At 36.4% G+C, this 27,576-nt stretch overlaps 2 protein-coding genes and 1 long non-coding RNA gene across 3 annotated transcripts; all 3 read right to left on the minus strand.

Moving 5' to 3' along the window:
- Window positions 313-26,551, minus strand: LOC110268313. The gene is made up of 4 exons (XR_002356500.1): window positions 26,538-26,551; window positions 24,805-24,809; window positions 24,656-24,660; window positions 313-523 (listed from the first exon to the last, which is right to left on the minus strand). It is a non-coding gene; the product is annotated as an uncharacterized LOC110268313 (long non-coding RNA).
- Window positions 471-4,621, minus strand: LOC107624488 (centlein-like). Its single transcript, XM_016326978.2, has 5 exons — window positions 4,557-4,621; window positions 4,286-4,409; window positions 3,898-4,074; window positions 945-2,204; window positions 471-640 (listed from the first exon to the last, which is right to left on the minus strand). Exons 1-4 carry the CDS (start codon window positions 4,604-4,606, stop codon window positions 993-995), a joined length of 1,563 nt encoding a protein of 520 aa, XP_016182464.1. The 5' UTR covers window positions 4,607-4,621; the 3' UTR covers window positions 471-640; window positions 945-992.
- Window positions 5,456-14,951, minus strand: LOC107622735 (glucose-6-phosphate isomerase, cytosolic). The gene is made up of 24 exons (XM_016324745.2): window positions 14,691-14,951; window positions 13,299-13,373; window positions 13,141-13,217; window positions 12,890-12,971; window positions 12,684-12,731; window positions 12,307-12,462; window positions 12,139-12,235; window positions 11,926-11,968; window positions 11,336-11,403; window positions 11,154-11,238; window positions 11,024-11,072; window positions 10,848-10,920; window positions 10,687-10,747; window positions 8,827-8,893; window positions 8,219-8,275; window positions 8,073-8,126; window positions 7,854-7,982; window positions 7,418-7,481; window positions 7,225-7,298; window positions 6,874-6,927; window positions 6,722-6,790; window positions 6,411-6,500; window positions 6,129-6,236; window positions 5,456-5,891 (listed from the first exon to the last, which is right to left on the minus strand). The coding sequence occupies exons 2-24, from the start codon at window positions 13,347-13,349 to the stop codon at window positions 5,841-5,843; spliced, it is 1,707 nt and encodes a 568-aa protein (XP_016180231.1). The 5' UTR covers window positions 13,350-13,373; window positions 14,691-14,951; the 3' UTR covers window positions 5,456-5,840.

Consider the following 27,576-nt stretch of genomic DNA (forward strand, 5'->3'; position numbering starts at 1 on the left):
GTAAAAAACCCCAAAAAAAAAAAAATTGACTGTATTTGAGAGGCAAAATAATACCGAGAGTGAAAGCTAATTATATATCATAAAGCAGTTCAGCAACTTCATTGATAGTACTACTTTACAAGGCTTAACAAAGCCCTCAACTTTGATTAAAGTTTTAACAGCTCCAGAAATTCAATCACCAACATAGTCTATTCTTAACAATTACACTTGAAATTTGACAACTAAAATTAGCTCAAGTTTCATTCTGCCATCAGTAAGACTTATCTACATATTAAGTTTGTAATTAATTATGCAGAAACTTGAAATTATTAATAAAAAACTGCAGAACAAGTTACATTACTCTAGAGAAAATTGCATACAGTAGTCAAGTTTAATTATACTGACATTTTTCTATCTCGGGATAGAAATCGAGGGAAAAAAAAAAAGAACTCAATTGTCAATGAGACCATGTTATGCTTCAGTAGAAATTAGAGGAAGCAAAGATGCAAGGAACTTGAAATTTCGAATGGAGACTAAGAAGCGCCTTTGAGTTTTGATTTGCTTCAGTTGCAGAAAATAGTTGAATCCTCATTCCTCATGCCTTGAGATCACAAATTGAATTATTGATATCAGCACCTTTTTGCAGACAAAGATATAAAAGCTGCATAGAGAAAATGAATAGATTCAGATATGAGTTCAGATACTGAACTATCTGAGGGGAAGCAGCAGGTGTGAACAATCAATATGCAAAAGCACCAAGACCTTATATAATACAGACATTTTGAAATTCATCTTTAGGGGTTTTTACTTCTTCTTTTTTTTAAAGAAAATTTCTGATGTACAGATTTATGTTAATCGACGGTCCCTTTATTGATTAGTTTAGAAAATTGTAGCTCCTAATTCATATTCAATTTTTCATGCTTGCACTCAAAATTCAAAATGCACAAGAAATCATGGTGACAGACCTGATGAGCAACCTCAGCGAGGGATCGAATATCTCTCTAGAAGGTTTATCAGATTTTCTTCTCAATCCTCTGCTTCACTGTGCTTTTCTCGGAACCAGTCTGTGCATCTGCAGTTCCCAAAGATTCCTTTTTTCTTTTCCTTTGGAAAGTATACTTCAGAAGCCTCCCAGGGGATCCACCATTTTCTTCAAATGCTTTTGGATTTGCCAAATTAATACTCAAAGATGGAATATCAACAATCTCAACTTTCGCCGTATTACTCAGACCTGCTAAATTCTTTGAAGTGCTCCCTTCTAAATCGTTATCCTTCTCAATGGCCTTCTCTAACAGTTCATATTTATTAACTGCCTGTAAATTTTCTTTAACAGAAGCAGATTCATGCACAGGTCCTACATTTGTCAAGGGGGGAGTAGGCATCATCCTCGCAACATATTCATCGTAGCTAGGCTGCTTAAGAACAAGTGATGGTTTACAATGTGCAGAAGCAGAAGATCTGATTCTTACATGTCCACATCTTTTATTTCTTTTCAATTTGCAAATGGCACAAAGCTTGATAGAAGGTAGAGAGCATGCACCTTTGCTGGATTTACATTTTTCACCAAGATGTATTCTACAAGATGAATGAAAGCATGATCTACAATATGAAAATCTCTTCCTTGTTCGACTTTTATGGAATTTGACATGTTTCTTCATCTCCATTTTCTTTGCTCCGGTACATGGGGCACTAAGTCTTTTCTTTAGACAAATATGTTGATTGTGCTCCTCTCTAGAGAGAAGCTTCTCATCCAGCATGTTTCCTTCCAGTGCACAGACCCTCTGAGTACATCCATTTTTGCAAAGTTCAGATTTCTTGCTTCTCATGATGATGGAAGCAAAATCAGGTTTACGAGCATAGAAATCTTCTAAGTTAGGGATGCACAATTGTTCTGATTGTTTTGGCAAATTATTGCAGTTATCATCCACAGGCTTCAAAGTCGGGGATATGGTCTTTACGTTGCAATTTGTGATATGATCTTGATCTTGATTAGGAGAGGATACTGAAGTCTCGGGTTGTGCATCCTCTTCAACAGATGGAGCGCGATTTATGTTTTGCTCATCAAAAGATTGGATCTGACTAATCTTTGTCTTCTCTAACTCGTTGTATACTTGTTTTAACTCTATCCTAAGATCCGTTATAACATCCTCTGCCTCATTCAATTGTGCTTCAAGCTCTTCAATTTTTCTTTGCTGGTTAATTGACGCTCTCTCTGCTTCAGCTGTCTGCATACGAAGAAAACATTGTTTATGGTACTTTGTCTCTCTGAAACAAAAAACAAATGCAAATATTTGAAAACAAATATACAAAAATTATTCCTCAAGTACATTCACATTTATAATCCAAGCCATTTAGTAAACAATTCTTCTTGCAGAGGACTCAAGATGTGGAGAGTGTGGCCTCCAATCCTCCATTAAACTTTTAGGATTTTGGTTAGTAGGTGCAATTATATTAATGCCATGAATAACTCCGAATTCAGTTTCAACATAGGTAAAAGGAGTGAAGGGACAGGTTTGAAGTATAAAATGGACAAAACTTTACCCTTCAAGTCCTTCTCTTTCCGACATGTCCCTTCAAAACCAAAACTCGCAAACACATGCAACCCAAAGCAGGATGACATCTCACCAGACAAGCAGCAAAATAAAATTTTTTCTTTCATGATTATTAAACACAAAAGAAGAAAGGAGAAAAGCCGGGGCAGTCCTGTAGAGAATCAGTCTGCTCATACTTCATTATAATTATTATCCGAATTTGACAGATTACTAGTTATCCAAAACATAAGTAGAAAATAACTGGGGCACTACTGGAAGATCCCATGTCAGCAATCAGCTACCATAAAATTTTAATCTGTAAAGGTCCATAAATCCGTTGTTATATCTTTAAGTCTTTAATATATTCTATTATGCAAATTCTTTGTTAACATATGTTGAAATTCAACTTTGCTCATCAGACTGTAGGGGGCAAATTCTTAAGAACAGTTAGTTATAGAAGCTTGACAGCTTTTGACAATTCAACTCTCCTCAGTCCTCACCTCATGTGTATTTTATGTGTAAGTGTAACAACCTTGATACATATGATTTATATGCTTCAGCTTGGAGCAAACATTATATATTACTGGATATATTTAATTTCAGTTTTTATCACTAGCTTCCTAGATTCCTGTTCTAGATTAGATATTGCATATATATATATATATATATATATATAGGATATTTAGTTTATTTTTCTAGTAATACTACATTATGTACCAAAAGAAATTAATATTTTAACAAATTCATTCCTGATTAAAAAAGAATATAAAAAATATTGGGTCCCTAAATAACCATGTTCATAAGAAGTTAATCATTTTGCTCCAAACACAGGGATACAAGACAGACGAAAGGGGGGAGATGGCAAGATTATATGAAAAACAAAATTAACACTACAGTTCACCGTTCGAAAGCCACAATGAAGGTAAGCAATTTGACAACAAAACATTTCATTCTAATGCACCACAAAGAACCATCAAAATCTGTATCCATCAAACCACATTTGATACCTAGGATCTTCCATTTCAGACTCATAATTAAACTCAAAGGATAGCCTGGTGCACAAGCATCACACATAAATGCACCGAGAAGGTCTGCCTCCAAAGAATGTGTAATGTAAGAAGCTTAACCTTATAATTACATCAACCACACAGCTTGAACTAGTGATAACAATGTAGCTATGAACTCCATCATAACATTTTTTTTAAGATTAGTCCCTTTTATCCTCATGTCAACTATTTTTTGGATTTTTTCGGTTTCTCACATATCATATAACCAGAGGAAGAGTGTGATCTCAACTATCAAAGTCTCTAAAGATTAAAAAATAAAATAAAAGAGCATCAGCAATCAAACAAAAACATCAATTAAACAGTAATAGTAAGTATGAAACCTTTGCATCAAGCATATGCTTCAATCTAAGCATCATTCGAAGCCCCTCTTCTTTGGTCCATTCGAGTTCATGGCGAAATCCATGGATCCTCCATTCTGAAGCCATTACCCTGACTGCGGCCTCTTTTCCAGTGTTAAGAATCACATCTGCATAAGCCTTCTTCAAGGCGACCAATTTCTGTGTAGAAAAAGAAAAACTAAATTCTTACGCAACAAAGGGTCTCCTACTTTTAAAAGAGCTTAAGAATTATGAGCTAAATAAGTTTATACAAAACTAAATAAATAAATCTTTGAATTTCAGATGTTGTAGAATCAAACTGAAAAAAAAAAAAAAGTGAACATCAAAGTTAGTTAGTTAGTTAGGTTTACTTTTTCTTTATTTCATTTACCTGAGTTTCTTCTTCTAGCTTTTGCTGCTGCATCATGAAATTGGAGTTAGGTTCCGTTACAGTTTGCGAGAAGAGAGAGGGTTCTCTGTATGTTCCCTCCATTGCGGTTTGTTTTCGCTGGCAGCTACCAAACAGTGAATTTTGTTTTCGGTTACGGAAATCAAAAAAAAAATTAGAGAATGGGCGTGTTGAAATGGTGGTTTTACGAATATACCCTAGTTAATATTTTTCAAATTGGAAGATCGCGTTCGGCGTTTCCATGGACAGTTACCTGTTAGTAATTGCAAGATGGTTTAAGTTTTCTGGTTGTCGTCGCTCCATTTTTCTGGTGAACGACGTCGTTCGGTTGAGTTTTGATTTGAGAGCCTTTTTTTTCTTTTTGAATTTTAATTTTGAGTTTTTAGTTCACTTAGCCGGTTAGCCCGTTGTATCTGACGATCTTCCCTCCATTGCTCTTTGATTTTACAAATCTGCCCCCGCTTGGTGGTTTTCAAAATCAAGGCGCGTCTCCAGTCGTTACCTTCAGTTACTTATCAATTGATTATTGTTTTATAGTTTGATTGTCTTTCTTTGATAGTTCGATTTGTTGAAAACATTATTAGGGTCTGTTTTGGTAAAACCTTCAAACCTTTGGAAAGATTGTTTGTGCTTTTTAAAAATAAAACTATTTTATATTTAGTAAATTAATTTTACGTTCATAATATTTTTAAATTTTAAAAATTAATTTTACCAAAAAAATTTATTATTGCTTGTACTTATTAACAAATATTTTTTATTTATTTATTTTTTTTGTTTCCAACAGTATCCCCAATCTGACAGGTCAAAAACTAATCCGTCGCAGATTAGAGTTCCATTTAAGGATCTATCACTGGCCAATGAGTTGCTGCACAAAGCGGGATTCAAACCGCCGACACTTATTTAAGCGGACGAGTGAGCTGACCACTCGACTAACCCAAGTTGGTTATTTAATTTATCAAAGATGCTACAACTTTTTAAAACTAATTTTTATAAACTACTTTTCAAAAATAAAAACTTTACCAAACTAAGTCTAGCAACTTCTTATGCGTAATTTCGAATCCAAAATTTCTTATTAAAAAATTGTAATTCTTAAGCCCAAAAATAAGAACCGAATTCAGAAATCTATTCGCATTACCATGACCTCGCCTAGTGGGAAAAAAGATAGCCTTTGTTTCTCTTTTTCTTTTCTTTTTTTAGCAAGAAAGAAGCTCAATCCATCCAAAAAAAGTATTGAAAGCTGAAAGGTTAAAATGCATCTTCAATCTGTCAGTAGAAAGCCCTTTGGTAACAAGTTCACAGACCAATTCTGCCCTCTATTTGACCACTGTATTCGAAAATGGAAACACAAACCATTCACTGTATATAACGTTATTATTAGGATTCTTTGATTTGACCAGAAAATCCAGCACCTCACATTCATAGAGAAAAACATTCAAGTTGCCCAAAGTTTGAAGCAGTATAACAGCCTTATGAGTGAAATTTGCAAAATGGCTCTGATAAATGCCACACCAAATGTTAAGTTACCGCATAAACGAAGTTAAATCTGAGGTAAATGAGTTGGTGGATCAGCTGGGATATCTGCACTTGCCTGCCATGTTAACACGAAAGTCGATTCAGTAAACTTCTTAAGCAACAAGATCATAGCAGCAATATCTTATGGTTTTAGTATTATTGTCAACCACTAAAGTATGATTCGTGTGTTATAACTACAACTTTAGGTGAACTCTCAAATTTGATAACCTTGTTAATAGATAATTATTTGTCTCAGAAAGAATCAGAAAACAAAACTTATCTTATTTCTTGGGAAAAATATTTGTTGCCATACCTGAAGATATCTTGTTAACATAGTTGTAGTACTGAAATTAAAGCCTTGAATTGGTTCCTTCTTTGTACGCGACGCATTAAGTTGCTTTCTCACTTGAGTAGCTAATGACTGCCACGGAAAAAGAAAAGATCAGGATCAGTATGCAATGAGAAAATTGAAGTTAATTACAAATGCACATACACAATGCTTATTTCATTAAAACGAAACAACTATGAGAGCATATTGTTCTGCAAGCTCAAGAACTAAGAACATTAAATCATCACTAATCTAAATAATACACACCTTCCCCAGTTCCACTCCCCATTGATCAAAAGAATTGATGTTCCATATGAAACCTTGAACAGCAACTCTATGTTCATAGATTGCTAACAACTGCTCAAAAGCAAATAATATTAGTAACAAGAACTCGAGTTGTACACGCCTCATTAAAGAAAACCATTTGCTGAATATAAACTGCTTAACAATGGAAAACCCAAATCACGATATTCCAAATGAAAAGCAGATTGCAAGAATATTCAACTTCCCATGAACAAGAAACAATGTTTTCGCTTTATTTATAAATCACAATCACAATAAGCAGATGGGGCATGAACCTGTCCAATATTATAAGCATTCAATGATGGAAGCAGAAGACTGACAGACGGCCGATTGCCAGTGAAGGTCTGCAGGGAAAAAAAATGCAACACAAAGGGACCTACTTATTTTGTAACTTCAAAATGTAATACAGGAGCATTAGGGAAATTACCTTGTGTGCCACAAGATGTGGTGGAACATTCTCTTTTTGCAACTGTTCTGGTGTCTGTAAAAAGATGATTAATTGTAAGCCTCAAATTAACCGAAACAATTTCATGTGATATGTTTGACATTAAATCTCTGCTGCTGAATTTTATTTTTCACTTTCTTTGACAACAATGCTATATAGCACGATAATTATCATAAAAATGCAAACATTAGAGTAACATGATAATCTCTGTGTGAACATGTTAATCTAATTGCTAGATATTAAAAATAATAATCAACTTAAACACTTCATTAGGAAAGGGATCTGATGATAGGAGTGGACTAAGATAATATAAGAGAGACATCATGAATATACCTTCCCATAGGCAAGGGCATCTGGTTGTGCAAAGAAATTTGACATTAGCTCATCATGATTGCTCACTACCTCACCTGCACGAAGCAAATCAATTATAAATTGTGTTCTCAAACACAGAATAAAAGCATAAACTTCCAACCATCAATCATTTATGATAAAAATTTGATCAATGAAAAAATAAGGGGAACTCTACCTTTCAGGTAAACAGGTTGCTGACTTTTCACAACTCCAATAAAATCACAAGGAATAACACGGCCCTACAAATTATAAGACTTGATTTAAACAGCAAAGTTCATTCAACAAAGAGATAAATCTAAAGCTATAGTAATGAGCAGGATGTAAGGCATGCCACAGAACTATTGTTATTACTAATTAGACTACAGGATAGTTAGTAAAAATAGATTTTAAATTCTATGCACCTTCAGCACAAAACTCTTTTACATTGACATCCAATCTGGTGCTGCCACGTAAGTATCTTGTTAACATAGTTGTAACACTTTCATGGAAAATTTTTATGGATTTTCGTCCTCATCAACCATAATAATCAATTAAAACTACATATTAATGTTCAAGAAACACAAACTAACATTCAAATACAAATTATAGCAAAATATCTCTACGTGTATCACCTGGTGTATAAGTTGATAAAAACTGTGTTGCCCGTTTGTTCCTGGTTCACCAAAATCAATCTCACCAGCCTCAAATGGTAGAGGTACCCCATCAATAGAAACTCCCTTTCCATTACTTTCCATGCTGACCTAATTTCAAACAAACAGAAAATATAAGAACAGAAAAAATAACAATAAATGCGCCTGAGGCTTCAAATCACAAGGCTGTAACAAACAAACCTGTTGAATGTGTGGGGCAAGCTTCTCCAAGGCTTGAGAATAAGGTAAGATAGCCTAAACCAAAATTTTTGTTTGTCAAAAAATGATTGATAAAGAATAAAGAGATAGAGAAATACTTTTAATATAACAGAACATTAGGTACTCACTCTGGCAGGATATCCAAGGAATGAGACATTCCATACGCTCAACAACCCGAGAAGCACCTGGGGCATTGACATTGTTATTGATCATGTCATCTTCTTGCACTTGTTAAAGAAACATCTTTAATATTCATCACTATCTACAAAGCAGTTGTTTTTTCAAAGGAGAGATTACTTGTTACACTGTAAAAGTAACACATTTTGGGTGCAAAGAATCCTATATCAAATAAGGTTGAGTAAGCAATGGATGAAAATAGAGAAGATCAAAAGAGTGAATTTAAGGGAGGTTGCAAAAAAAGAGAAAAAAAATAGGAGATTAAATGGTTAATGAATAGGAAAAGTATGATTACGAAAAGGGAGTCATAAATATTCCTTTCTCCTAATTGATTTGAGCTCTACTACAAAACTCTGTAATTATTACAATGTTAAAATTCCATTCTGTGAACTCCACCTAGTAGCTTAATCTTTAGGTAGGGTTGGTTCAGACAATCACTTTCTAACATGTTTATAATAAAATAAACAAATGGCTTAAAGTTGGTGTAACAACATATGCAGGAGTTCCACAAGTGTAATTAAAACAACAGAGAAAAGGTGGTTAGTTAAGGGGCTCTTACAGGTATATTTTTTTCAAATGGTTCTGAATGCACATGTTGATCAATACTGGAAGCTCCCTTTAGAAACCTTCACAAAAGAAATAAAATATCATGTACAAACCAAGAACATGGATATGGCCTACACTTATGTCAAATAGCACAAAGAAATTAATAAGTGGATCTCTTTAGTGCCTTCGAATTGACGCTACTCCCAAGAGTACACCATATTATCGTTTGGTTGATCATACAGAAATATCAGAACGAAATATTAGAACATTTTAGGCATTGTACATGACATACTATCTGTTATAACAACATAGAGTTACAACAATGTTTTAGAACCATACAGATTGAGCAAGACGATTTCTGAAAGCATAGATTCACAAAAATATATAACTTATTTTGACATCAAACACCCTTTTATTATTATTGGCAACAACATTAATAAGCCTTGTTCCATCGGGAAAGATCAGCTATATGGATCAAACAATTTCATAATACAATATCGTAGATCATATTTAGGTTTAAACCATTAATAATTGAGTGAATACCCCATCCGGCCCCTGACAATTATCTCGAAAGGACAACGAGGCCCCCAAGAAAAAAAAACACCCAATCCGGCCCCTGATAATTTTTTTTAAGGACTGATTAGCCCCTGTGTCAAAAAAAATAACATTAATTTTTTTTTGGCACAGGGGCCTCGTTGTCCTTTCGAAGTAATTGTCAGGGGCCGGGTTGGGGTTTTTTTTTTGTCAGGGGCCGGGTTGAGGTTTTTTTTTTGTCAGGAACCTCGTTGTCTTTTGAGGTAATTGTCAGGGGCTGATTTAGATTTTTTTCTTCTTCTTATTATTATTATTATTATGGTAAGTTAATAAGTTACAAGATTCTTTTCTAGATATGAACATATTTTGTAGTCAATCCTCTTTTTAGATATGGTAAGATTTTTTTTGTTTCGGTCAATCCTCATCCAAACTTTTATTAAATTGTCAGTTGACTTTCTTAAAAATACATAGTTTCTTTTTTTTTAACGTTTTCAAATATTTCNTTTTTTTTTTTGTCAGGGGCCGGGTTGAGGTTTTTTTTTTGTCAGGGGCCTCGTTGTCTTTCGAGGTAATTGTCAGGGGCTGATTTGGGTTTTATTCTTAATAATTTTGAATTTATCCGTTATGGCTTTTGTATATCTCACATTACCTCTAGCTATAGAATTACTTCCCATTGATCTAGTCTCCTTAATGCGGCCTCTAGAAGCCTTTTCCATACATGTCAAAAGCACCTAGATAGGATTGTCCAATTTTCTACACAAATGGTACTACCGCAACTCCCTTTCTCCAATGTGCTCATTTCTGATTTTATAACCTATTACAAGACCATATGCATAAGAATAATTAATTTTTCATCTACTAAGTCATCTAAAGATGTTTGATCCATGCCATGAAGATTGGGCACGTTAGAGTGATGCCTGTTGAAATAATGGTAGCTCATCCCAGGTGATTTGGACATGTTAGAAGACCAGAAAAAGTACCCAGTCAAGAGGGTAGATTAAAGGAGATAGCCCAGTGGTTAATGAGGTGATGAGAAGAGAATTTCTATTTATTTATTGAATTTCATTAAGATGAGGAGAAGGATAATACAAGGTGAACAGACTAAGTTCAGAGATGAATCATGATATGGTGCAATGGTGTCGTTTGATCATGTAGGCAACCCTACCGAATAGAACAAGGCTTTATTGTTACTGTTATTGTTTCACCTAAAGATGTTGATTTTGTCTTCTTTTCTAATATAATGCTAACTAGAGAGCATTAGACAATAAGTGCCAAGACTTCCAAAATAAATGAATTAAGCTACTGAAAAGACCATTATATCAAATACTAAATTGCATACTTCTCAATTACTGGGAAACCATATTGTATTGATAAAGGCAATACTCCAACAGCACTGCAAACTGTAAGCAACATGAGACAGAAGCCAAAATCAGAAACATTTAGTAACTCAAATATAGCTATTTAAAAACTAGAAATCAAAAGAAGTAGATAAATACTTACCACTATATCGGCCACCAACCCAATCCCAAAATGCAAAAGCATTATTAGGGTCAATGCCAAACTTTTCCACAAGCTGCATTGAAGATGAGAAGAAAAGATAAAACAGGCTGAGCCTAAATAATTGATAAATAACTCTATACTATCAAATGCAAAAAGCACAGAGCATATGAATATACCGTAAGATTAGTACTGACAGCAACCATATGTTTTGCAACTGCTGAGGGCCTGGAGACAAAATGTAATCATAAGCCAGTTAGAGCCTTAATAGCACTAGTCTCGAACATATAGCCTTAATACTTCACTTACCCGAGAGCAGATGAAATCCATTCCCTGAGTGTTCGAGCATTCAACATTGTTTCGGCAGTTGTAAATGTCTTTGAAACAACCACAACTACAGTATTTTTTTTATTAAAATAAATTAAAAAAAATCTTAAAAGTAAAATATAAAGGGAAAAAGGAAGGAGAAAAAAAAAAAGAAAACTAGCTACCTAGGGTTGTTTCAGGATTTAATCCCGTGATATTTCTGGCAACATCAATTGGATCAACGTTTGCAAGACTGCATAAGGAAGCAAATGCAAGAAGAGGATGGTTTTATGATATGGTATAAATGTAGCTTTAGCACAACAAAGTTCAAACAGCACATATCACATAATTGCAGTTACAGTATAACAACCAATAATAAACAAACAAGGACATAATATAAATATTAAATCTCTACCTTTGCCATTAAATGGTACATTGGCACATTAACACAGTTTAAGAGAGCCTCAAAGGCTCAAACAGCTATCTAATTTTGTTAACGAACCCACTCATGAGCACGGTGCATCCTTTTTGGCAAGATAATCAGCATTGCATAAATCACAGGGTACCATTAAATGAAGATTCTGGAAAAGGTCTGGTATAAATCTAAATCACCATTGTCACCACTAAGTATGAGACAGAATAACAGTGGGGAGGTGCAGGGGAACTGTGGAATGTATCTCAAATGTTCGCATAGACATAATTATAAATCTAGAACCATACATGTAGTAGTGTTAAAAACCAGAATTTGGGAACCAAAACAATATTAGAGACTTACAAGCGCAGCTGACGTCCTCTTGAAGATTCACTTGCTTCAGGATCTGTAAGATGTAATACATAAATATATACTTTCAACATTACTACTTGTTTTAATATAAAATGCATTGTTCTTATGTTCGTATGTATATAGAGGCATAAACATAAGTATAAATACTATGAAGGGAAACAATAATAATATAATGCCACTAAGAGACCAGAAAGCATCAACAACCTGTTTGTAGAGCAGTGTGCACAAAAAGTGGGCCTAAGAAGCTACCACCAATACCGATGGCAACAACATCCTTCAGTTGCTTTCCTGTAGCTCCAACCTACAAAAATTCAATTAAAACCCTCAAGTTAAGAAATGTCCATATATGAATATTGACAAGTATATTCTTACCCAAGATCCACTGCGAACCCGCTCGGAAAACTCCTTTATTTTGTCCAGCACTTTCCAAACATCAGGGACAACATTCTTTCCATCACTCTGTATAACAGCATCCCTTGAAGCACGAAGAGCAACATGAAGCACTGACCTATTCTCAGTGCTATTTATCTGAAAGTCAAGTAAAAGTGACCCCCCGGAAGATGTTATAACTCGAAAAATGAAGGAAATGAATCCATAATGTATATATGCATATGCAGAGTTACAAAGATTCCTGGATTAGAGGGAGCATTTCAATGAAGGGGCCAAAAAAATAGTAAGAGATTTATAAAACGTTAAGTTTGCCATGAGTATAAGTGTGGAGCCCATTGGACAAGCACACAAGCACTTACATGCTCCCCATTGTACATTCGGCCTATCTTCTGTTTCAGGGATGCAGCCTACATCACGCCAAGGGAAAAAAAAATAATGAGTTAACTTTGTTTCAGTTTAATGATTGACTTTTCTTTAAAGAGAGGATCATCCCAAGTGGCAACAGATTTTTTTTTCAATAAAGAAAGAAATAAATTGTCCAAATACCTAAAAGAAGTGAACTGACCTCAGCCAATTTGAAGAGTTTTCCCACTGTTTCAAGGGTAGCCTGCTGTCTTGAGTAGTCCAATAGAATCCCATCAAACTCCCTTCAAAGAAAGAAAATCAGAAGTTTATAAATCACAATATTATCACATTGGTTTTAGGTCAGCTTAAAAGCATGAAATATTTCCAAATTGTGGGAATGGCAAACTCTGTATTTACTACAAAATGAGAAAAGAAGAAATCATCAGATTATGACTTCATAAAATGACATACACAGTCATGGACTGGGATCTAGCATCATCACGCAATAAATCTCGCAAATGAGTCTTTTTTATGTCTGCGACATGGGCCTACACAAAGGAGATTCACTTAATAGAATGTTTCACAATATTTCTGCATTATGCATGTCTAAGAAATAGTTTTCCTATTACCTTCAACTCCTTCCATTGCTCAGTGTCAGAGATTAGCGTGGAAGAAGCCATTTTAAATTATGACTGATAGATAGCCTGCACAAAGAAATTTCAAAAACATGTTATAGGCCAACTGTCTTTGAACAACTTCTTATCACAATCCTACAAGTTTTTTGCACCAACTGAAGCATGATGACACATTTATAGAGTATGGAAAAATAGAATCAAAAGCAGGTGGATTAGAATATATAAAATATTAACATCAAGGCGATGTACATAAAATGAAACTAACTATAGGATTCTAATTACTTGCATGACAACTCAATCTTAGCTTACATATCTATCAAGGAAATAAATCCCCGAGAGAAAATACCTTAAAGAAATGAACTTTAAAAGGATAGTTGTAAGAATTAATCCATAAAACCAAAGTAGCTGTAATTAGGATCATTTCAAGAAATTCTATGAGGTAACTCTTTGTTGACTTACCCCAATGAAAGCGATAAATTTCATCAATCCAGCCGTAGAATCATATCATATTATGATGCTAATCAAGCTTACCAAATTTTAGAAAATTCAGACATCAATAGATATGTAATCTAATATACATAAAAGGGTAAAAGTAAAGTGTTATAATGATATATCAAATCAATTCCAGCTTTAGAAAATTTTATTAGATTGGTTTATATAGTGAAATGTTGGAATTCAACGGTTGGATCGATGAAATTCATCTTGCATAAGAAGTTATTGACAATGTAAGTGAACAAGGGTTACCTCATATGTTTGTGTGTGTGTGTGTGTGAGAGAGAGTGTGAGAGAGAGGGAGAGAGAGAGAGAGTATTTCAAAATAGAATTTTGTGGAATGATCCTAATTACAGCTACTTTGATTAATCAAACAATAGCTTCCTCCAGCAGCATCAGCACTATGAAAGAAATAACATATGGTAATTGAGAGTTGAGACACAGATAATTCAAACGCTAAGCACAGTTAAACAATTTAACACTAAACAAAACTCTAGTTTATAGCAACAATCATCATGACAAAGAAGGTCCATTTTTAGCTACTAACATAGTGATTCAACTGCTACAGAAAATGAAAGAATCAGCAACTAAATCATCAATCAAACCCATCGGAGCATTTAGCTAAACACCAGTCCCAATAAAAAATCCCAGTTAAGCTGTTAATCATGATATTTAAATCAGTTATGATCCAATTCTGAACATAGATTTCCACCAGAATACGGAACATCAAGTTATGATCGAAACCTAAATTAGTGAGAATCACACGCACTTACACACTCACTCAAACACGCCAAATACTGAATAATATCAAATTTCATAGAATCCATCAAAACATGCAACACTGAATAATGCAAAAATCGAAAGAACAGAACAGAGAAACGGTTTGGTCCAAACCTGGACAAAGGATGCAACTTTGAATCGAGAACAGAAAAATGTGCGCGTATAATTAACCTTAGATTGTGATTTTGGATATGGAAGAGTTATCAATATGAGGTGAAAAGGTAGCGATTATTAAAAACAATTAAAAGAAAAAAAAAGGTGGATTCAATGTCTGTGGACAGAGTGACCTTAATAGAGATTTAGGGTTAATTATTAATTAGAAATTTAGAATCACTTGTTTTTTTTTTTTTTTCTTTTCTTTTGTTTTTTGCTTAACAATGGATCGATGGCACACAGATTCTCAGTTTCACAAAGACAATAAGACAACGCAGCATATGAATATGAAATTTAATTATTGGATTAATTATACAAGTAATGCTATACATCTAAGTCTTTTTGTTAACTAAATTTTAGTTTAACATAACAAAAATCAGTTATGATTAATATTATTTCAAATTTTATTGTTTAATTTACAAATCATCGTCACTGTCTATCACAAATAAGTTGTTCTTCACCACATGACGAACAACAGAAATCAGAATTCTATAATATAACTTTTCTATTCCGTTTTATTCCATGCAATTCCGATTTCTATAGTATGGTATTTTAAAAATCAATAAGATTCCTAAAAGGTTTGCTAAATAAATTTTATTTTTTTTAATCGTGCCTTTATAATAACTAGAGTTAAAAAACTATTTTCACTAACCATTGTAAATTTATTTCTATTGATCACTCCACCTTCTGATCCTATTTTTATATAGCACACACTTCTTAGTAAATTGAATTGATTTAATTCGATCTAATCAAATGCATGACTTTGCTAGTAAATCGAATCTATTATATTTGATTCTTTTTTTCCAAAGATAAAATTTTTATTCAATTTAACTTGAGAAAGAATAAAATGTCCAAATGAGACCATAATAATTCAGACAAGAAGGGAAAATTCCAAGGCTCAAAACAGGAGTAAATCCCTAAAATAGTCCTCCGGATTGGGCCCGTGTACCAATGTTGCCCCTCAGTTTTCAATTGCTCTAAATGTACCCTCCGGATTGAGCTCCATGCGAAATACAGGTCTTTCTACCCAATTTCGGCATGACTCAGCAGCTGGAGCGCTAACCTGGCGGTACCACCTCCACGTAGGACGCCCAAACAACGTCGTTTTGCTTGTATGGGGTGAATGAATTAGAACGGTGTCGTATTGTCATGCAGGGGTATTGAAAAGGTTTCTTGGGGAAGGGTTGTTCATTTGTTAGTCTTTCTTCTACTTCTCTTCAAACGTTTCTTCTCCTCTTCGTCCAAAGAATGCGGTCACGGTAGGGCACGTTCTTGTTAGTGATTTTCTGAGTTCATTGGCAGGAGAAGGAAGGACGCCAACCGTAGGAAGTTGGTGAACCAGAGGGTATCATCATTGTGAGCATCGACAAGGTTAGCACTGCAGTGACGAATTGAAATTAAAATTTTTTTTTTGGGTTTTCATTGATGGGTCTTTACTTGAGTTGTTGATTGAGGTGATTAAATCTTCGTTTAGTGTTTTGTTGAGATTTCTCTGTTGTTAGGTTTTTTGTGGTTACTATGTTAGCATGGGGTTTGGGTTGCTCTGTTCCTTTTCCAATTTCCGATGGTAGAGGAACGATTCAACCTTCCTGAAACGTGATTGTCACTCATGGTGGAAGAGGAGGAAGAAGAAGAATAACAAGAGGAAATCGAAGAAGAATCAGAGCAAGAACAAGTAGAAGCAAAAGCGCTATAGCAGGATGGCGAAGAGATTCATAAAGGAAGAAGGAAGAACTACGTTAGGGTTTATGGTTGGTGCCAAGGACTAAATTGGGAAATTTTTTAACGTATTCCACATCAGCTGGCCATTTCGGGTGTCCTACGCGTGCCAGGTCAGCGCTCCGGCTGCTGAGTCATGCCGGAATTGGGTAGAAGGACCTGTATTTTGCACGGAGCTCAAATTGGAGGGTACATTTAGAGCAATTAGAAACTGAGGGACAACATTGGTGCACGGGCCCAATCTGAGGGACCATTTTGGGGATTTACTCCTCAAAACAGTAAGCAAGAAAACATAATATCATCTAAGTGAGAAAGAATCCCTAAATCAAGAATTGGGAATGTAAGGAAGACACTTATGAGGAGAGAAACCACAAAAGTCTTCTCGCAACTTCATCAACTTCACCTGGGGGGCTGATTCTTTGATAAAAAAATGGTCTCATTACGGACACGCCAAATGCACCAGCAGTACATGCTCAATGCCAACGGACTCGTCATCTCCATCTCAGAATGGTACAGGTGAGTACGCTTTTGTTCCTAACACTAGTAGAAAAATTCTACTTCTTCCCCATGGTCCATACCTCTAAACGGACTTCTCAGCCATACTTGCTTTGCATGAACACAGGAGAAAAGACAGTGTATGATCGATTCTGTGGCAGCGCTACACCTTGGGCAAGTCTCAAATCTCTCAGGCAGACGCCGGTGAAGAAGCTCCATCACCGGAAGGCGCTCATGCAAGGCTCGCCATAGGAAGATGCCAATTTTGGGGGGAGCTTCAATTTTCACAAATTCACCCAAGTGTTTTTCCTTTGTTGGAGGTTCGAAATGAGCTCCAAAGGGGGGGTGACTGAACTGATAAGCTACTCTGTATTCGGAGGAGACTTCATATTTACCAGATTTATGAAACATCCATGTAAGTTTATCATTACCATCAACAATTTTGGTTAGTAAAATCGGGTTGCAGATTTGGGCTGGAAATATGCTTTAGATCATCTGCTGATTCCATTGTTTACTGGGGGATAACAGGTCGCTGACTCTGATTACTGCTTGGTTTATCGAGAAATCATTCAATTGCAGGGGAGGTGAAAAATCTTGAGGGGAAAGAACCCATGGATCGGAAAAGATGTTCACAGATTGACCAGTTTCGATGTTCCAGAGAAGACCTTTCTCAGTGACCTTACGGCCCTCCAACATACTCTTCCAACCCCACGAAGGTGAGTTTCTACTTTCTGCATTCATAATATCTCTGTATCTGTGCCTTTTAGAACTTGAGCAATTAGCGAGTTAGGTTGAGTTGCGAGTCGCCAGCATCGTTTTCCTAGTAATGCCAAATTTTGAGCACCCAAGTCTTTGAAACCCAATCCTCCATCCCTCTTGGGTCTTGACATAGTATCCTAACTCACCCAGGGAATCTTTCTTTCGGCCCCCTTCTGTCTTTACCAAAATTGTCTTAGAATTCCATGGATCTCTTGAATTAAGGAATCAGGGAGTTTAAAGCACGACAGCGTATAGATGGGTACTGCTTCACCCACTGCCCTTATTAGTACGTGCCGCCCACCAGAGGAGAGCAGCTTCCGTTTCCAGCCCTCCACCTTCTTCTGCACCTTATCCTTAATAGCACCAAAAGTCTCCTTTTTTTTATCCCTGAACAATAGATGGTAGACCTAAATATTTGTCCTGTGCGCCAATATGAGTAATATTCAGTAGCTCAGCCAGGATAATTCTGTGGTCTTGTGGAGTATTGTTGCTGAAAAACACAGACGACTTACTCAAGTTTATCTTTTACCCACTATATCTCTCATAATCATCCAACAGTTCCAAAATACGCTCACAAATATAGGGAGAAGCCTTGCAGAATAATATGGAATCGTCAGCAAAGAGAAGGTGATTAATTTTAAGGGAACACTTGCAAATATGAACACCCTGAATGATTCCGTTTTGCTTTGCCTTATGTAGCAAAAAGGATAAACCTTCTGCACAAAAGAGAAAAAGATATGGAGACAGAGGGTCACCCTGTCAGATGCCTCTGGTTGGCCAGAAGTAACCATACGGTTGTCCTTCCACAATAACAAAGTAAGAAACAATCATTGCAACTTCCTGAATCCACCTTACATCAAACCCCAATTTTTCCATCATAAACCATAAGAATTGTCATTCCACCCTATCGTAGGCTTTACTCATATCCAGTTTAAGATCCATTTCTGCTTCAATACCAGATCTCTTTGTTTTCAAATAATGCATATATTCATGGGCGATTAGAATATTTTCCAAGATTAACCTCCCTTTTAAGAAAGCACTCTGATTTGGACTCACGAGGTAATTCATTGTGGCTTGAAGTCTATGAACCAAAATCTTCGATATAATTTTATACACAACAGTGGAGAGGCTGATAGGTCTCACCTGGGACATAACCCGTGTGTCAGGGACTTTAGGAATGAGGCAGATCTGAGTGTGGTTGAAGCACTTTAGCATTCGACCTCCCAAAAAAAAAACTCTTTACTACTGCAAATACGTCTCCTTCTATCATGTCCCAAAAAGTGTGAAAGAACTTTGCAGTGAATCCATCATCTCCAGGGGCACTCTGGGGATGGATACTAAATGTAGCTCTCTTCACTTCTTCCTTTGTAACTGAGCGAAGAAGGTTACGGTTCATAGTTGGCGTAACCTTTGACTCAAAATCTTCAAAGACTCAGCTCGGATCCTCTATAGCTGAGGTCGTAAAGATCTTCTTGAAATAGGATTCCACCACTCTCACAATCTCTGCATTTGTGGATGCTATAACACCTTCATCACCCTCCAAACTCCAAATTTTATTTCTCCGACATCTGATTCTCGCAAACTGATGAAAGAATTTTGTGTTGCGGTTACCTTCCTTTATTTAGCCACTTAATCCTTGCCTTTTCCTTCCAATAGCTCTCTTCATTGAGATATGCTTCCTCCAGTTTCTTTTCCAAAACCGTGATCTGTTCTCCCCCAAGAATACCTTCATTTCTAAGATTTTTCAGCTCCTCTTTAATTTCTTAAATTTGCTTTTGAGAATTAGCTCTAGAGTTTTGTTGCCAATGGACCAAAGAGTGCCTGCACAATTTTAGCTTTTGAGCCAAAACAAACATAGGATAGCCCTTAACCACCGATCCCCATACCTCCTTGACTATGGTTTACTTCCTCATTCCAGCACCAGCGCTCCTGAAATTTAAATCTCCATTTTGTTCTCTCTAACGGTGAATTAGAATCTAGTAAGATCGGTGCATGATCTGAACCATCTTCATTAAGCCTTCGAACCACAGCGGTCGGGTAACGGGAGAGTCATTTGGCTGAACCAATCACTCTATCAAGCCGCTCTTGAATTAACTCCTGCCCCCCTCATTTTGTTTGACCATGTAAAGGGCTTTCCTACCATCCCTAGGTTAACTAAACTGTTCCCATTAATGAAGCTATTAAAATCTGTCACAGCTAAATCAGAAACTGCATTGCCACCCATTTTTTCTTGAAGGTTTTTAACAGTATTAAAATCTCCAAGAACTATACCCTTGCCCTCAAAAGACTACATTACCCCAGAAATAATATCAAATTGTTGTGCCCGAATCTGCTCTGAATAGCTGAAATGAACTCTAATTAGACCCCAAGCCTCTTATTTTGAATCATCCAAAACTCTAGCAGCCACAAAGAAATCACTTGAGCCAATCACCTCCACATTAATCCCTTCTTTTCATGCAAGTGCAAGGCCATCAGCTGCCCCTATTGGATTGCAAAGGAACCAATTTAGAAAACCACACGCTCTCAACTTCATTTCCACCTGGCGAGGTTAGTTCTTTGTTTCACCAGATAAAACCAACCTCGGGGGAGTGGGATCTACATATCCTTTTAAGATTTTGGAATGTCAGGAGTCTTCCCAAACCTTGACAATTCCAAGAGAGCACTCTCATATCACCTGGGACGCCATTTGACGGCCGGCACCCTCCACCTCAACAGTAGAATTCTGATCATCACTCAAACAGATCCTCTTGTTCGAATTGTCATTTTCCTAACCATTTAAACCCTGTTTGATACCACTGCAGGCCACACTTCTCCCATCTTGTCCCCTTGCTAGTTTTTTAAGTTTAACGCTTCTATTAGTCTTCCTTATATCACCAACATCTTACTGTTGCTGCTCACCCACCAAAGAGGTGTTAATTTATGGCAGACCACCTTTTTTAGCTGAACTTTGAATGGTCCTTTTAATGCCTCCTGAATCACCCACCACCTATTTATTAGCAGAAGCTTGGTATTAGACGACTTTTTCTTATCCTCCTTCATGGAGAGGCCCGAGAAATTATTAATAATCCAAGACGGCATGGGTTTCTTCTTTGGTAGATTTTCATATTCTCACTGGTCATTTTCCCCACTCTGTTCTCCTTCACGTTTAGTAACAACTTTTCTCCCTATCTGGTCAGCCTTTAGCCAGTCACCTATTTTGTTCTCCTTTACAGCACCTGCTTCTGCATCCTTCATGAAGATTTGACAATTTCTCGGTTCATGCCGTAATCGAGCACAATAAGTGCAGTATTTGCTAATCTTCTCATACCGCAGGCCTATATCTATCTCCTTATGGTTCAGACCTGCTAACCGGATACTGTCCTTGATCTTCTGTTTGCTGTCCATTTCCACCTTAGCTTTGATGATTCAGGATTCACCCCTCCTGACCTCATAAAATCCAATCTCTATAATTTTTTCAACATTACATGCCAGTTTTCTGCCAACTCCAATAGTCTTGAAACTCTCCGGAAGACCCCAAAGTTGGACCCAAATTGGTATGGATTGGATTAGTACCGCATCTTTCTGATCACTATCCTTCCATTTTCTCACATGAAGGATGTAGTCTTTAAATAACCAGGGGGATCCTTTGCTATGCGCACCAATTCCAATTCCGATTTGAAGAAAAATTGAAATTGATTTCCTCCTTTGTCTACCACTCTGAATCCCTCTAGTTTCCCCCAAATTGCCTTAAGAGCGTTCTCCATGGTGCCTACAGAAAACCTTTTCTTTGCAAAAATTCTCCCAATCAGACTGTTCTCACATGTCTCCCTTCCTTGCCTTATATCCTCTTCCTCCACAACAACCACCGTATCTCGTTCCTCATCACTACTTGCAGCCTCCTCCCTCGCTATCCCACCTCTTGTCTCCATGCCAACGACAGATTGTTGCTGACAATAAAGCAAAAGAGAAGAAAAAGAGAAGAAAAAGAAAAAAAAGAAGAAAAAGAGAAAAAAGAGGCAATAGCTCCAAGGAGCACAAAAACCCTAGCAGAGCACCTTAAACCTAATAGGTCTAGATTTGATTTACTATGAGCTATTAATTCTTTTAAATTGAAACTAGTTGTTTGGATTTAATACATGCATATAGATTCGATTTACACAATTTCGAGGTAAATCAAATTGTATTGCTTTTATTTATATAAAATCAAGGTAAATCGAATTATATTGATTTAATTTACATAGTTTTAAAATTTTTACGTTAGTTCTTTGTATTTAGAATATTTATATAAAATTAAAATCTTATAATTTGTTTTTGTGATTTGTCCAAATATATACGTATCTTTTATCGATTTTTTATTTTTATTTTGATGTCTTGAGTTAATATGTGTTTTTCTTTTTATAGTTTGATGCTCTTGTAGAAAAAACTGAAGGCCTTTCAGCACAATTAGATTCTGTGGCAGAACAAGTTGCTGAACTCAGGAATCGGCTCTCTACACAGGCTTTTCAATTTGACCAAGAACTCAAAACCTATATTGACAATAGGTACTTTGGCCCAGAGTTCCACAAGAAAAATAGAGAACTGGACCAAGTTAAAACCAAACTTCGTCAGATTGAGATGGACAGAAATAAAATAGCAGCACCTCAGGCTTTAGCTATTGACCCATTATCTATGTACCCTAAACCATATCCATCATACTCACCTGTTCTATTTCCCTTAGCATATTCACCACCTAAAATCCTAGACTATGAATCTATCTTCAAACCCACTTATCATTTAGCCAGACAAGCCAACACCAAAAAATATGTCTCTCCTCAAGGACATCGTTTCTCATATCAGCCACAACCACCTCACCAACCCAGATCTTGTCCTCCTTGGAAGCCAGGAAAATTTTTCAGAGAAGATACATCTTTTAATGCCCCTACAAAAGATAAGGGCATCAAAGAAGGGTCACCAGCTCCAGGCCAAACAATTAATACCCTTACTCTGGATAATCAAACACACAGTGAAGAAATCACTGATGAATCTGATGATGAGACTGCTGAATCCAGTGAAGAAACTACTGAATGGTCCAAAGAAGGCTATGAAGCAGACCTTTCAGCAATAGCCATGGTCAACCCTGTAGAAGAAGAAGAGGAAGAAATAACCTCTAAAAGAGATGAACCAGCAGCTTCAGTTAATCCTACACAGACAGGATCTTCAGAAGTAAAAACTTCTAACAAATAGTTCACCTTCGATGATATCCCACCATCAAGATACAGGGAAAGGTTAAATAAATTTGGTGCTTGGATTGAAACTACTATGGCTAATCCAAATCTTTCAAGCAGACAAGTCCTTACAGATTTCATAAATCGGATGACTGGCAATCTCCGAGAATGGGTTAACAACCTTTCTGAGTATGAAAGACTCCAACTCATTAATAGTACTTCTTCTCAGTTTTTGGGGATGCTACATCAATAATTCTTGGGAGACATTACAATTATCCAGAAAAGAAATTCCCAAGAATATTTTGAAATAAAGTGTTGTTCACTCAATAGAAAGGACTTGGAGAAACATTACAAGAGGATGGCTACTAAATATTATCCTCTTGGAGGAAATAATAATCCGCCACTTAAACAAGTTTTCATGACATCCTTGCCAGACGAACTTCAGCCATAATTACAACGGATGATGATGACTCTTTGCAAAGAAGTAGCCACCACCACCATTGGAGAAATATATCAGCTGGCTCTAGCTGCTCTGGATAAACTATGTGAACAATAACAAATGTTCAAATAGCTCAATCAAAATTCAAGTAAACTCAAAGGGGTATGCAATAAATCATACTTGAAGATCAAATGCAAAGAGTCAGGCATGTGTGAATGCAAGTCAAAGAAGAAAACACATTGGCAACCACAACCTAGAACATTCCAACAAAAGGCATTCAGAAGGAGAAGAAGGAAGCAAAGATACCGTTATTTCAAAAGAAGAAAATCCCATACTAAGTCAAACAAATGCTTCATTTGTGGAAAACAGGGTCACTTTGCTAAATCATGTCCTAATAAGACAAAGGAGATAAAAATGCTTCAGTCTTTAATGGATGCAGCTTCCATCGAGGATGAAGAAGGTCTTGAACCAGTACTTAAAGAACAAGAAAGCAAAGATGGTGAGACCCAATATGTTTTCCAAGACTCTGATTTAGGAGGAAGTAGTTCAGAAGAAGACCTCCCACCAAAAAAGTCAATCTTTACCATATCCTCTATCGCTTCCATCACCACAAGAATTCCTAAAGGATCAAACACCCAGAAAGAAGAGCTTGAATATCTTGGATCCTTGGGAATAAAATAGATTGATGGCACTCCCTGACCTCATTTTGATCTAAAGATCAATACGTCCATCTATGACAAACCAATAAGAGCTGTTGCACTAATGGATATTGGTTCTTGTGCCACTGTCATAAAATCACATATCTTACCAAAAGAAATGTGGGCACCTTTTTCTAAGAGATTCGCGGCAGCTAATAGTGAAGTCTTCACCATCAATCTCATTTCCAAAAAACCAATTAGATTGAAAATATTTGTAGGCCAAACCACTTGGCTTAGAGTACTGGGAAGTTATTTACCAGACAAAGAAATCCTGTTTGAATTTGATGCCTTTTTTCGAACCCATAGACTACACATTAAACCTACTGGCCTAAGTTACAAAGGGCAGTTCCTGCCTTTTACAGGAATACAAAGCATCCTTGAAATTCAAGAAGCTTCAAAAGAATACAAGGAGATCTAGCAACAACTCCTTAGTGCTTGGTGCGATAGTCATGATCAATTCAACCATCCTGCACCTTTGTGAAAAAATCCAGATTTTTATGTTCGCCTCCTTTTTAAAAGGAATGAAGACATCAACTCAACAAAGGTCACACATTTGGGAATGAATCCTGAAGATCTCAAGTTAGCAAAAGCTAAATGCGCAGCTCTCCTTGTTCAAGGACTCATTGAACCAACCAATTCTAATTGGGAATGTCAAGCCTTTTATGTTAAAAAAAGGGCTGAACAAAGTAGAAGAAAAAAGAGGCTTGTTATTAATTATAAGCCACTTAATGTCTTTTTACAAGATGATAAATTTCCTCTACCAAGAATCTTAGTTATTACACAAAGGCTGAGTGGAGCAAAAATATTCAGCAAGTTTGACCTAAAGGCTGGCTTTTGGTAAATTGGGCTCCATCCTAAAGATAGATAGAAAACAAAATTTTGCATCCTTGAAGCCCAATATCAATGGACAGTAATGCCATTTGGACTCAAAGTATCCCATCTCTCTTCCAAAAGGTAATGACCAAAATTTTTGAGCCCATATTACACTCCACACTCATTTACATTGACGATATCTTACTGTTCTCAAAAGATAACGAAGCTCATAAGGTGCTCCTGGCCCAATTCACCAAAATCGTTAAAAATCAAGGAATCACGCTATCATAAAAAAAAGAGCTCTCTTGTAAAAACAAAAATTGAGTTCCTCAGGATGGTCTTCGAAGATGGATTCTTTCAACCAGGAGATCATATTGCCAAAGAATTAATCCACTTCCCTGATGAAAACATGACGGTCAAACAAGTCCAACAATTCTTGGGAATTGTAAACTACATCAGAGACTTTATCCCAAATGTGACTAGACACACCAGCCAACTGTCAAAACTCTTGAAAAAGAAACCCTCCACCATTGGGACTTGAACAAACCACAGCTGTTAAAATCCTAAAGAAGATAGCACAAGACCCCCTCCTTTAAAGATTCCCAGCACAAGAAAAAGAATATTGCAAATAGATGCTAGTGATGAATTTTGGGGAGCTGTGTTACTTGAAGAAATTGATGGGACAAGACACTACTGTACGCATGCTAGTGGACAATTCAAAGAATCTGAAAAACACTACCATGCCACTTACAAAGAGATCCTTGCTGTTAAATGCGGGATAGAAAAATTCAATTTCCACCTCAGTTCTTATCATTTCACTGTGGAGATAGGTAACAACTGTTTCCCATCAATGCTGGAAATCAAGAAAAAGATTCTGCCAGACTCTCAGCTCTTGCGATGGAAAGACTAGTTCTCCTGCTATAAATTTGAAGTGAAACACATAAAGGGACACCAAAACACACTTGTTGATTTTCTATCCAGACCTACCAAGGAACCAATTCCAAAACCAGTCCATTATATTTGCACTATGAGCACATACAATTCTTCATACACCGATCCCTTTTCTGATTGCCCGCTTCACAGAAACCCATACAGAAGAAAGATTGGTCCTTTTCCTCTCAAAGCAAGACCCCAGACAGAATTTTAAATATATTGCCTAGCCAGACAAACCTTATTTTACTGACTACACCAACTCCTTATCATAACCCAAATCCATCCGAACCCAAGGTACTTCAACATGGATACCCCTTTTGCACTATACCAATAATCCAAGGACCTATACCAGAAGAAATGATGTGGTATATCGGGGCTCTGTCTTCCATATATACATGTGCCATTATAGTGCCGATCTTCCCTATATACCATATCTTGTGTAACAGCACTCAGGCACAATCCCATTTAGTCTGGTTATTCTCTATGTATGCTCCACTTGATGCATGGAGAGGAATGTTATATAACATGCTCAACCGGCATCAACTGTGGGATAAACCTTCTCAGGAAAAATGGAAATTTGGTTGTTTTGTCACTCTACAGAGAAGTTATTTTACTAGAGGAGACCCACACACCATGAACAAGATTGATATTGTTGGATACTCTATAATGTGGCCCACAGATGAAAAGACAGTCTTGAATGCCTTGGCCAAATACCTCTGTCAACTTTGGCAACCGAGATTGTATGGAGAAAGAGATACAGTTGAAGGACTCCCATTTCAGACAGATGTTCCGCCAATAACACTCCAAGAATTCTAGTCCAGATTCATAACCTCAGGAATAATTAATCAATTTGGACAATACTCTTTTTATGCTTCAAGAGATCAGCCTAGCACATCCAGACATATCCCAACAGCAAACAGAAATTTTGATGAAAATCTAAATTCTGAAGATCCAAGTGGAAGAATATATGCCCTACCACCAAGCCCATCCAGAATTGATGCAAGAATACCCAATGACACTGAAGACCCATACTGAGACCCATATGACCCGTATCTACAAGATGCCCAATATCCTAATGAAGGAAACACTGAAGATCCGCTTACCTATTTACAGGACCCAGATATGGATCTTAGAGCAGTCAATTTGGCCTCTGATGATATGTCATCTTTCTCATACGATAACGAGACCCTTCCAGAAGACTATTTTAAACCGTCCATTTACTAAAAATAATGTTCTCACTATGTATAATTATTGAGTGCACTAAAATAAAGTGACCTCTGTCACTTGTCTAAGTAAAGTCAGAAAGAGATAAGGCTTATCCTTATCTTCCAGCTGGCATTGTATGATAAGTTTGTTTAAATTCTATAAGATATTGTTGTCATCTCGAGACTTCTATAAAAAGATGAGCTCACCCCCGTTGTAATAAGATCTCAACGAATATTGTAATATATCCACTTTTCCTATCTTACAAAATGTTCTAAATCTTCTTTCTCTCTCTGAAAGCTTAGCTAGTGTTATTTTCTTCTTCCTCATCCAGTGTCATTAGGTATGCTTTGAGCTTGTCTCTGTCCATAGAGAATCCTGCTCATCAGAAAATGGCATGCATAGGATCCACGAAAATTTCTCATAGTGGAAAAGGAATTCGATGTTATAATACTAAATTTTGCTCGGACCCTTTAATCTCACTCGATAAAATGGTTGATAAGAGTGACTGGGATAAGCATTCAAAGTATTATAGCATCGTCCTCTTGAAGTACTGGAGATCCACCCTGGTAGAAATGTGATTTTGTGATTTTGTCTCTACTTTC

The sequence above is a fragment of the Arachis ipaensis genome, chromosome B10 (assembly GCF_000816755.2).
Source record: "Arachis ipaensis cultivar K30076 chromosome B10, Araip1.1, whole genome shotgun sequence".
Lineage (NCBI taxonomy): Eukaryota > Viridiplantae > Streptophyta > Magnoliopsida > Fabales > Fabaceae > Arachis > Arachis ipaensis.